Here is a 12,144-nt window from a genome sequence, read left to right on the forward strand (position 1 = left end):
GCATCACAAGAGATCCTAATGCACCTCACTGGTCCTCCCATCCGTCTGGCTCACACATTTTGTGATGTGAAAAGCAGCAAGCAGAGTGTATTTCCCAGCCAGGCCCCATGAAACCCCAGGGGCCACCCCACCTGCTCATTTCGAAGAGGAACCGGTCAGCCTTGGCCATGCGGTCCAGCTCGTGCTTGTGCTCCTCCAGCAGGTCAATGTCACCCTTCTCTGGAACAAACTTCAGGAGCTAAACAAGGGAAAGCACATTTGTAGATAAGAGCTCCATGCACAGTTTTGCAGTTTTTCATGCAAGATGGTGATTTACTTGAATTTCTATTTCTCAATATGCACAAAGTGGCCCCAATGCACATATGAAATGTGTTTCTGCTGTCCCTTTGCTCTTCCTCCCTCTGTCCCATCACATTGGTGTCTCTTGCTTCTGCCCTGGCACTACTCTGGCTTTACAACAGCTGTACTAGGTCTATACCAAGGTTTCCATATTAACCCTGACACTTGAGGTTACAAGGGATTGCTGCAACTCCACGTGTTGTAGATGGAAATTTTGTGCAAGGAATCCTTTCATGCTTCTGCTGAAGGTGCTATTGCCAGCCCAGTTTTAAGGACAGGTGAATAAAACGCTACTAAAGGGACTTGGAGGGGGTGAAAAATCAGATTCCCTTTTTGAGGACTGAAAAAGTTTTCAAAAGTAACTCCCACCGGGCACAAACTTCAAGCTTCAGCCACCAAATGGTTTTGCCTTCAGGTCCCAGGACAGATCCAGCTACCAGCATGGGATGCAGAGGCCATCCTGCTCCCAGACTCGATGCTACAACCTAGCTGCTTTCCTGCTTCTCCAGCCAGCCCCTTGAGTGGTTTTCAACATGTTGTTGGCAAATAACTCAGGGCACGATGCATGTCTCAGAGCCACAGTTTGATCCCAGGCACCACGTACAGGCTGCTTGCACTGGCAAGGCACACTGCCTACAAGGGAGAAGCACAGGATGCGCTGCCCACCTGCTCCAACATGTCTTTCGGGAGGTCCTCCTGCTCGTCCATCGTCAGAATGGCTCGTTTGATCTCCTCATTTGAGAGTTTCAGCCTGGGAGGAGGAGAGGGAAAGAGAATTAACTGCAGCCATGCAATCGGACAGCTTGAGGAGCGTGTCCTCAGCCACCCACCAACACGGCCAGGAGACAGGGACAGCTGAGCTAATGGTCAGTCACATATAATGAGCGGGGTCACATAGAGCAGCACATGGTTTGAAGCACATGGTGTGAAGCAGCATGTGGTTTGAAGCACATGGCATGAAGCAGCACATGTGAGACATGGAGTGGAACAGCACCACCCCTGATATTTCACAATATTTTATATAAATAATACATTATATGTGTATTTTAAAAAGCATGCATGTGTAGCTCTGGCCCGTGGCAGTGCTGCTCTTGCAGTGCCAGCATCCCCGCTGGCGTTGCGGACAGCAGGGGTGGCACTGCCCGTCACCAGCACAGCACAGCTGGGCACCGGGGCGCAGCTCAGTGCTGCTTCTGCACCCACTTCCACAACCCTTAAGGAAAATTTGGCCAAATTCTGCTGCCCTTCTTGGCTTTCTGTGCTGTCTCCCCTACACCTCCTAACTGCTTTCGGATGGAGACTTCCTCTAGAAGAAGAACCAAAAAGAAACCCAGAAGTTGGGCAAGCGGATGCTCAGCAGCCTGCAGCAAGTGGAGGCAAGAGATAGATAGAAAGATGCCCTTATCTCCTCCTGGGCCAAGCAGCCATTAATTACAGTTTAATTGGTCCACAGCACTCCCCGTAACCACTCCCTGCAGGGACTAGGAATGCAAAACCACAAATATTTTCCTTCATGTTTTTGTACTGCGGTCAATCAAATAACCTCGGTGTGAAAGAGGAGAGCCTCTCCTTACCCCTGCCCTTCCTGGCGGCTCTCGGCCAAGCATCCCCATCACAGACCTGGCTGTTTTCTTTGTCCAAGCCCTTGGCTGTTTTTTTCTTCATTTTAGAGCACTGCTGCAGCTTCTAACAACTCTGTTTGTGCTCACGCAGGTCAGACAAAGCGCTGCTTTCTGCAGCCGGGTGGGTGTCCATGAGCAAGAGGAACTAGGCTGAGCGCTACGAGCACGGGGCGGTAAGCTCAGATGGTTTCGGGTGCTGGTCTTACACCCAGCCCCAGAGCCGAGCAGAGATACAGGAGTAGTGTTGTATGCAAGGAGATGTCAGAAAAGGGTCTTGCACAGAAATTCAGAGAGCCAACATGTGAAAACTGAGCTGCAGAAGCCACCAGATCTGGGTATCGCTGAGTGCAGTGTGGCAGAGAGGGCTTTAATGAAACCCATCGCCCTGGTTTTGGTGACCAGCACTGCCAAAGGATGCTGAAATACTGATGTGGCTCAAAGGAGTGAGCTGAAACTAGAAACACAGCCTGTGGTGGGATGTGAGACCTCACGGACTAGCCTGTTCAGTGGACCAGAAAGAAAATCTCAAAGAGCAAGAAAGATCTCGACCAGTCCAGGTAATCAGAAGAGGAGGGAAATTTTCATCCTGGCATCTGCTCCGGTAGCACAGCAAGACCTCAGAGCCAGCTTTTGGAAGATGAAGCTAAAGCAGGAAGGGTGCTGGACCCTCTTGTGTCCTGGAGATGCCCTCCTCATCCCATATGATGGCGATGGCCAGGATGGACCCAACCTGACATTGGGTATGAAGTCTGCACCCAAGCAGAGGTGCTAAGGCACCAAGTGTCAGTCCTCACCCAGTGAAAACCTGATGCTTGCTGGTTTATTGATAAAATAAATAATATTAATATCAATATTAATATTAATATTTTGGAGGTCCTGGGGAGAAGAAATGCTCCCACGAGAAGGTGGCTGGTGGGCAGTTACCTCTTCCCAACGCACAAATGCACCTGAAGCTCCCCTGTGACTGTCTCCGGGTGGGTGGTGAGGGGCGAGGGTGACTTCTGTAAGCCCTGCTCATTAGAAGCAAAGTCAATAATAAAATATACAAAAAAAAAAAAAAAAAAAAAAAAGGCTAAAAAAAGTTTTCTCAGAAATCACCAAAACACCACGCCAAGAACAAGAGGCTGCTTTGGGATCGGCAGAGAGCAATCGCGGGGCGCCAGAAGCAAACAGCTTCTCAGACAATGTGATGGGAAAGGGGCCAGTGAAAGCTAGAAGCTTATCTATAACCACAATAATTATCATTGTTGGCAGCAGCTGTCGAACGCGAGCCGTCTGAGAGGAACGGGGTCACAGTGCTTGCTGTCACGGGGATTTAAGCCCAGCGGCTCGGTGATGCGAAGTGACAGCCCGGCAAGCGCGGGGCTCGCTTGCGTGGCTTTTGTAGAGCCCGGCGAAGGATGTGAGAAGTGTGAAAGGGGAAAAACAAATTCTGCCGGGAAGGGGACGCGCCCTCTTGAAAAGCCACATTCAGCTGAGAAAAATGCTCGACACTGCCTCGCCGGAGAGGGGAATGAAACGAGCCATTCAGCGCCAGCACGCTCAGAAAGGGACGGAGCACGGTCCCGATTTGCATCGCGCAGAAGGCAGCGAGCTAAAAATACTCAGACGTACACCCGCAGCGACGGCGAGCACGGGGTGGTTTCATTCAGCAAGACCCAACTCTGCACTGACAGTGGCATAGCCGAAGTGCTCTTAAACAAACAGAAAAAAAAAAGAAATCAAATGTTAAAAATATTCTTCTGCTGCATTACAAGCTGAAGGAAAATCCAGTGATCTCACTGTGCAGTAATTTCTCCCAAAGCGAGGCAAGCAGGCAAAAAAATAAATCTACAGAGAGAGATAAAGTATCTCGCTGGCCGTAATCTTTCCACGCTGCAAGCCAGACAATGGCTGTGCTGCTTACAAATGTCTGGGCTAAGCACGGGGCCAGGCGGGCAGGTCTTTCAGATGTCAAAGTCTGCTCGGCCCTGCTTCGCCGAGCCCCCTGCAGCACGGGGAGCAGGATGCTGCGGCTCTGCCCAACTCAGAGATGGGCAAAAGGTTGGCTGGAGAAGTCTGCTGGAGAAGAGTTTGCTGGAGAAGCAGGGGCTGAGCGGAGCCTGCAGAGGTCCCCGGGTGCAGGCAGGATGCTGGGCAGGGAGCTTCATCCTTTCCTTTTTTGTCGAGAGAAAATTGCCCATTTTGGGGAGAGAAATCTGCTTGTGGTCGCTTGCAGAGATGGGAAAGCTCTGCAAATGCTGGATAAATACCCTACGAGCAAGTCCCCAGCAGTGCCAGGTTGGCAGAAGCTCCTGCAGCAAGGGATGAACCCTGAGGCACCTCCAATGCCAGGGTCGGTGTCTCCTCTGGGGCAGGTGATGGCCACGGAAACCACAAAGAGAGCAGCTCGGGATCTGCTGAGAGTCAGGGCTCTCTCCCTGTTGGCTTTTTATATATTTATTTGGCTGATTATACCGGTGCTTAGGAAATGGTGATGCTGGGCAAAACCACGCAGCCCCACTCGCTGCTCCTAGGGAAGGACCCAAAGGGCAGGGGGGGCAGGCACTGGCCTCTCTATTTTCCCATCCCTGTTGGATTAATTACTGGTGACTCGTTACCAGCCACTGCTGGGAGAGAAGGACTGGCTGGTGAGATGAAATGAAGACCTTTATTCAGCGAGGCACCTCAGATACCTTTGAAGTTAAGCACTCGAGTGGCTCTCCTTCACACCGAAGGGGCTGTTTGTGCCCTTAACCTTCAGCTGCACGCCCAAGCATCCTGCTGAGTTACACCCAGTGCTGCTCTAATTGTGCTCAGCGCAGGGGAGCAACCCAGGCAGTGCCCCAGCCCAGCTGCTATGGTCACCAGCAGCTTGCTGACATAAATTCCCTCATTCACAGGCTGCTTTAAACTCCTCTTTCACTGTAATCCTTCTCATTTTGACTACTGCATTTGAGGAAGTGATAAAAACCCTAGGAGCAACCCAGAGCAGAAAGCAGGCACCGTTCCCCACCCAGAGGTGCCGTTTGCAGGCACCTGCCTGCAGTTTGCCAGGGATGAAAGCCCTGTGGGCTGACCTGCTGTCCAGATACCACAGAATTTGGGAAACCCACCCTGCCCACCACACTGCTGGGGGCTAGCTGGTCCTGGGTGCCACAGAAGCAGAGCAGCTGCCTGGTGCACCAGAGCGACCACTTAGAATGGAGCTGGGTTTTACTGCTGTTGGATCATTTTTTTTCTGGGTAAACCAGAAAAAAAGCTGCATTTTCTGCTGGTTTTGTCCTTTTTTTTTTTTTTTTTTTTTTCCATGTACCTATGCTGCAGGTTTTTCCTTCCACACCACCGCAGCCTGGTTTATTTTACCTGGTGAAAAAATGACCTTCCTATGAGATTTGGGTCTTGGATTAAATTGTTGCCCAGCCTGGAGAGGGCCATACCAGAGGCTGTCATCCTGGCAGCTGCTAAGAGGGGACACCTCTGTCCCACAGCCATGTGGCATCCACACAGGACATCCAAATTACGCTGCCAGCTGTGGCAGGGAAGCTGCTTGCAGTCCCCAAACACTGCACACAGGCAGCGTTTTCCCCAGCATACAGAGACCGTATTTAGCAGCCACCAAAGCTCAACCAAAGCCTCAGCCCTACCTGGAGAGGAGGATGTTGCAGTTCTGAGCTCTCCGGCCGTCTATGACCGAGAGCTCCTTGACTTTGTGTCGGGAGCTCAACGTGTCGTCGATAGCATCTTCCTTCTACAAAAAAAAAAGGGGGAGAAAAAAAAAAAAGCATGGAGAAAAACCCCGGAGAAGACATTTAGTACTCTCAGCACATACCAACGCGATACACAGCGGGCCCCCATTAATCAGGAGTGTCACCACGGGTTACGGGTAAAACCCACGGCCTGTAACTGAAATACAGTGAGCTGCTTCAGAAACCAGAACTGGCTTTGAAGCCACTGGTTAGAAATGTAAATATTTTCTCAGACAGGGAAGATTTAAGAATCTGCAAACACACAGGCGCTGGTGAATAAATAAAGCGGGGCTTTCTTAGTGTACATATTTGTGATACTTCATTAAACCCTCGCATGAAATGTTTCATTCTGGGCGGCTGCACACACTCGGTCCCGCTCCTGCTCCTGCACCCCAAACATCTGCAGTCGCCCTTCACGCTCCAGTCCGCAGTAAAGAGTTTTCCAATAAAAACAACCAGCCTCACAAATGCAGCTCGCTGCATTCGCTTCTCTTTCAGGGAAATGCTTCCAAAACAAGGGCTCTGAAAGCACAAATCCTTGTGGCACCTAAATCTCCTAGGCAGCTCGGAAACGTTATTGTGTTCAAATGAATAACAACGTGCAAAGGTGCGGCTGCACACGGACGGGTAGATCCAGGTAACAGCGATCTTGCAGGGCTGCCCAAGGAGTTCAGGTTGACTCTGGTTTTAATTTACCATACTGCATGCTGTAGTGAGGTTAATAAATTAAAACCTGGCTATTCAATCCTTCTGTCAGGAACATAACCCAGAGCTGCGAGGTCCCACGTGCTGCAGATGAGCACTGAATGTTTCCGAGCTCGGGAGACGTGGTGCACAACCACCCTACAGGTTTAGGGTGGGCAAAGAAGTTTCCATTCTTCACTTCTTTTCTTGCATTGACCAAAAAAAAAACACCTATGAGAAGTGGCAAACTGATGGGATGGGTGGCACAGGGCTCTGCTGAGCCCCTCCCACAGGTGTGAGTTTATTTTTCTCAATCTTTTGTCCCTCCAGGCAGGGATTCCCAGCGATGCTCAGCAGCTGGAGCTCCCCTGAGTCAAAATCCACCCCACGGCACGCATCCCCGCGTCCCCGGCCGCTCCAAGACCTGCGGATGCTCACTTACCTGCCGGGAGTTACTGCTCACAAAGAAGTCCTACAGCCATAGCAGAAGCATGGAAAAAGGCAGTAAAAACACATGCGGTTGAGTGACCTCCGCAGAACCAAAAGGAATCAAAGCACAGTTAAAGGGAGAGGGGGACACACAGCGGGGTCAGCAGCAAGGGGGAACGCGCTGGGGTCTGCCAGAGCCCAAAAACGGGGGATGCAGGTGGGGATGAAGGGAGGAGGAGGAGGAGGTGCGGGAGGGGAGGAAGGGGGATGCTTCACGGCTGGGTCACGCCAAGGTGCTTCTGAGCTTTGGGGACGCAGGGGAGCTCCGCCAAGCCCTGCCAGGGCTGGCCCCAAGCAGCGCTGCTCGGCCCGCCGTGCCGGGGGAGGAAATTGCAGGGTTTTTGCGAGTCTGAGAGGACGAAACATCACCGCCAGTGCCAGGAAAAACAGGGCTTTCAAGTGGAAATAACGAGATTCTCATCCCGGAGCAAATCTCGCCGCAGCAAAACTTTACCCTTTGCCATGGCAACGCGTTTTCCCCTTCGCCTTTCTCCTCCTCACAGGGAAAATAACCCTTCTGCGGGGCTCGGCAGCCTGGCCAAACGCTACCCCGGTGCCCAGCCTGAACTTAGCTCGTCCCAAGACCCCGTTTGCCTGCCGGGCTCCCCCCACCCCGCAGCCCTGGCCGGCAGACTGGAAGCACGTGCAGCAAAGCCGGTACCGTGAGACCACACACACACAAGAGAGTTTTCCCTCCCTGTTTGCTGGGCTGCGCCTTTTGTTGGTGGTTTTTTGGCTTGGCTCAAGGTCCGGCCGATTGGTGATGGGAAGGGAGATAGCAAAGGTGCGTGAATTGTTTGTTGCTGTTGTGTTTTTTTCAAAATTAAATCATAAAAAATGAAGGCACGCAGAGGTCTTCTGGAGGTAGGTGGACTCCAAACCCAGGTCATTTACAGCAGCGTTCCCTTCCAGCCCCTCTGCTCGGAGGGGACAGCCCGCCCACACGCCTGCTTCGAGTTTAGTCTTCTCCAAACATCACCACTGCCTTCTGCAAGGGAACCTTGTTTATGCAGGTTTTCCCCTAAGCGGCTGCCAGAGCTTTATCAGCCCAGGAACCGTGCGTGGGTTTGGGAGGGAGGATGGGAAACGGCTCTGTAGGACATCACGAAACGTCCCGGGCTCGACTTGCAGGGGGCTGAGCCCGAGCCCTCCAGCGCCCTCCGTCCCCGTGGCTTTTTGTGTGCGAATGGCTCCCAGCAGAGGTGCAGGACGAACAAGGTGTGAAGCTTCCCTGGAGAGCAAAAACGCTGCGGCCGAGAACAAAAGCAGAACGAAACGTGCCGGGAGACAACGAAACATCAGCCAAGGAAACAAGGAACCAACCCGTTCCCGAGCGTCCCGGGACAGCGGAGGTGCCAGGGCTTCCTTCAGCAGCGGCTTTGCAAGGAAAGGGGGGCCGACAGACCCTAAATAAAGACACCCAAGCTGCTATTGCCGTACTTCAGAGAGACCAGAGAAATGCAGCCCTACAATTCAGCTGGACATGAGGGCAAAATTGGACTCCACGGGCCGGTCGAGGTGGTAAAGGAGCGGTGCTTGATAAAGCAACCTCTTCCAAGCCATCCCCATGCTTGTACCTGCCCCGTGGTGCTGGAGAGCAGGAGGATGGGGAGGTCCTTCTGCCCTCTGCCTTCTCCAGGAGAGCTCCCAATGCACAGAAAGGCTCATTATAAAAAAAAAAACAACACCTCCCTCTGCCTCAACAAGCCTCGTCCCTGCCTTTCTCTTGCACAAGCCACAATCCAGCCTCTGCTGAGGGATGGCAGTGAAAGGAGGAGTCATTTTGAATTTTTCCACTTGCCCTGGCTCTTTTACCACACTCGCTGTACCTGCCATGCCCCAGGACTGCCCCAGCCACGCCGCTACCACTCCCCAGCATCACCCCCAGCCTCAGCTCTCAAAACACCTCCGACAGAGGTGCAGACCCCTGCGCAGGGATCTGCCTTCCTGGTAGGTTTGGGAAGCAACCAGCACAGGGCAGGGATGCTCTAAGGGGTGCATCCAGGGCGCTCCTGTCCTCTCCGTGGGGCAGGGCCCTTTCCCGAGAGCTGCAGAGTTCCCCCCAAAGCCTGTGTTAACCTCCCAGCCTGGGACGTGGGAAAAGCATTCGAGGAGATGCTTGGAACTGAGAATGTAATCAAGTCTGTGCTCAAACGGGGATTTCCAGGTGCTGTGGCAGTACACACAGCCAAGTCCCATCCACACCAGAGCCACCACAGCTACTCCAAGGGGGTCTGAGATGTCCCTGCCCCACGCACACCTCCGCAAGCTGCCCCCAGTGCACTGGAGCATCGGCAATGCCACTCCTCAACAGCAAAAAAAGGGCAAACAGTGATGCCCCAAGCCCTACGGACATCTCAAGGGAAGTGAGAAGTGGTCATTGAGTAAGTGACTTTCAGTAAAGGGTTCAAGACAGGGAGAGAGGAGGAGAAATCCCTGCTCGAGCTTGAAAATGCTGCACGTTGTTAAGAAATTAGTTTATCATCCTTCCCCCAAAGGACAGGCATTTCTTATTGACTGAACTTGGTGGCCCAGCTGATGAAGAGCAGAGCTCCCATCCAGCAGACACCTTCCAGACACCAAATCTTCTTAGCGGTGGCAAAAAGCAAGGAGTATTTACAACTTTTAGGCACATCCCAGCTGTAATCATGCCAGGGTGCATACCCCAGTAAAAGAAGAAAAGTGATTGTCTTGGAGAGCTGCATTTCTCATCTTAACAGCCCAGCCTCGCACACTCAGGAGGCGCTCTGCAGTCTCTGGAGACAACAAGACCCTGGTGGAAAGCCAGGGATTTCCCCAGGCACCACCTGTGTGGCACTCTGGGGACTTGCAGGTGGGTGAGGACACGTGCTGGGGACCAGGGGCATGGTCACAGCACTCCACTCGCAGCACTCCTTGCAGCATGCAGCATCTCCCCCTCCTTGCTGGCCCCACTTCACCCAGCAGGACCTCAGCCAAGCCAAAGTCTGTTTGGATTCCTGCCTGGCAGTAATCTGCAGAGCCCCAGGTGATTCACTGACTCTGGCCAGAGGGCAAGCTGTCCCACGGACACGTTCGGTTTCTATTCTTGCCTCCTTTCCATTTCCATCTCCTCCTCAGATGGGCCCTTCAGGACGCCCTAGTCAAGCTCCAAAAGCACTGGGGGAAAGAGCCAGCATCGTATCACCCGTTCCCAAAACACTCCAGGGCAGCACCTATCCCTGGGGGGTCACGCTTGATATTTGCACTGCTCTAATCCGCCCTGATCTTGCCCTCCATTAGCCTCTGGAAGAGATTAAGCTCTCACGTTGTCTAAGGAGCTTATGTGATGGGTCTGCTCCTTCCCAGCCCGTCCCTGCTGAGCCTGGCGAGAGCAAACAGCCCGGCCTCTCCTCCCCGTGACACAGCCAGACGTTCAGCAGGTGAGCACAGTGTCTGCAGCCTCTCTCTTACTTCCCCTCCTGCTTTTCCTGAAAAAACTCACGGCTTTTGACCACTAATGGTCCTGCCTGGGGTAAAACAAGTGTCTAATTTTCTTCATGGGTTTTGATGCCTTCCAAACTGGGGCCATGTTGCTTGAGAAGGAGATTAAAAAGCAGAGACTCTTGTCTGCAGTGTCATTATTTTGGTTTGGGACTTGCTTTTTGTTCAAAGCTCGCATTTTGCTCTGGGCTCACTACAAAAATAAAAGAAGAGATCCACCCATGGTAGATGTGGGCAAAACTGAGTCCTTCTTGGCCAGAGAGGGATATAAATTTTCCACCCCATACAGACATGAAGCAGTCGCTGTTAAGAGTGATCCCAAAATTACTCAACCGTGGCCACATCTGGGGGCTATTTTCATGCATTCCCTGTCATTTTTGTTTGTTTTGTGATCCATCTGGGTGCTGGCGCGGCGACACACGCGGTCAGGTACGTGGGCAGGGGCGAAATCGGTCGCGTCTGGCTGCGAGCTACCATTTCCAGGCAAAGGCACCGGCATGCAAATGAGAGGACAAGCCAGATCGAGTCGATCTGGCAAACGGAGTGAAATAATGGCAGGAGGCACGATCCGAGACCACACGTGGAACCGAGCGACCTCACGACCACGGTGTCTGCCCCAGAGGCCTGCGCAGGGCCCCGGCCAGCCGTTACCTGCTGTCTTTGGTAGGCGGAGAACGTCCTCTCCAGGTCTTCGAGGTCCAGGATTTTAAACACTTTTGCATCATCGATGTCGGTCCACACGGTGCCTGCCAGCTTGTTCTGAAAGACAGCGGGAGCACAGCAGGTTGGGGTGCCTCCTTTGGCACCTCTGGATCCGCTGCCTGAATTATTCTCCTCCTGCAGAGCACCATGGCCCTCTGAAAGCACAAATGGGGAACCCCTGGCTTACCTCTGGCAGCTTGGACCAGTTGAAGGACTTGAGGGCGTTTGTCGGCTGCGGGATGTTCTTCTTCTTCAGGGCAAAGCCCAGAGGTGCTCCTGGGGGGGGCATCACCCCATCCAGGGGTGGGGGGCCGGGGGGTGGAGGGGGACCACCCGGAGGGGGCGGCGGTGGGGGTGGCGGTGGGGGACATCCCCCCGGTGGTGGTAGTGGTGGTGGTGGAGGGGGAAGGAGGGATCCTGGAGCTGCAGAAGGTAAAGGGCCACCGGGAGCTCCTGGTGGCAAGGGAGGTCCTCCAGGGCCGGCAGCACAGACCGCTCTCTGAGAGAGAAAGAGAGGAGGAACTGGTCATACAGAGGGAGGGCACCATCCCAAAATACCTCATATTTAAACAGCATAGGAAAAAAAAACAAAGGCTTTAGCACACTTGGCTGAGGTACAACGCAGCCAGAGAGGTGAAATCACCCCATTCCCAGGGATGGACATCTTGGTGGCTCTGCCAGCAAGCACCGTCTGCAGCCCTCTGTGCAGCCTCCAGAAACCACCCCTCAGCACTTTCAGGAGATCTGGGACATGGGCACAACGAGGAGGAGGTTTGGGGCCTTACCCTGCTCATCTCATGGAGCTGTGCTGTGAGATCTGCCACCTGCTGCTTGACCTGCTTGTGCTCGCTGGACTCCTTCTCCAGCTTCTCCTTCATCTTGTTCAGTGTCTGCATCATTTCTTCCTTCTCCTGGGCCTTGGCATCGCACTCCCGCTCCTTCTTCTCCAGCTTCTGCTGAAGCTCACTGTGCTCTGAAATAGTCCCGAAAAGCAACCCCTGAAACCACTTTTGGGTGATGAACACTTCAGTATGGCGAAAAAAAACAAGCAGTGTTATAAACCCTGCACTACTTAGGAGAGAAGTTGTGCAATAGGAGAAAAGGATCGTGCGCTGGGC

General features: G+C 53.1%; 1 protein-coding gene across 3 annotated transcripts in view; it reads right to left on the minus strand.

Annotated features, from left to right (window-relative positions):
- Nucleotides 1-12,144, minus strand: part of DAAM1 (dishevelled associated activator of morphogenesis 1) — an 84,511-nt gene that overhangs the window by 10,859 nt on the left and 61,508 nt on the right. For 2 of the 3 annotated variants that reach the window (XM_084520908.1, XM_084520909.1), the window contains 7 exons: nucleotides 11,812-11,999; nucleotides 11,214-11,525; nucleotides 10,976-11,083; nucleotides 6,816-6,845; nucleotides 5,588-5,691; nucleotides 1,006-1,090; nucleotides 132-238 (listed from right to left, as the gene is read on the minus strand). In XM_084520908.1, the coding sequence (XP_084377034.1) occupies nucleotides 132-238; nucleotides 1,006-1,090; nucleotides 5,588-5,691; nucleotides 6,816-6,845; nucleotides 10,976-11,083; nucleotides 11,214-11,525; nucleotides 11,812-11,999 (934 nt within the window). The remainder of the gene's footprint in view (nucleotides 1-131; nucleotides 239-1,005; nucleotides 1,091-5,587; nucleotides 5,692-6,815; nucleotides 6,846-10,975; nucleotides 11,084-11,213; nucleotides 11,526-11,811; nucleotides 12,000-12,144) is intronic. The other variant, XM_084520910.1, reaches the window with a different exon arrangement.

This window comes from Aythya ferina, assembly GCF_964211825.1.
Source record: "Aythya ferina genome assembly, chromosome: 5".
NCBI lineage: Eukaryota > Metazoa > Chordata > Aves > Anseriformes > Anatidae > Aythya > Aythya ferina.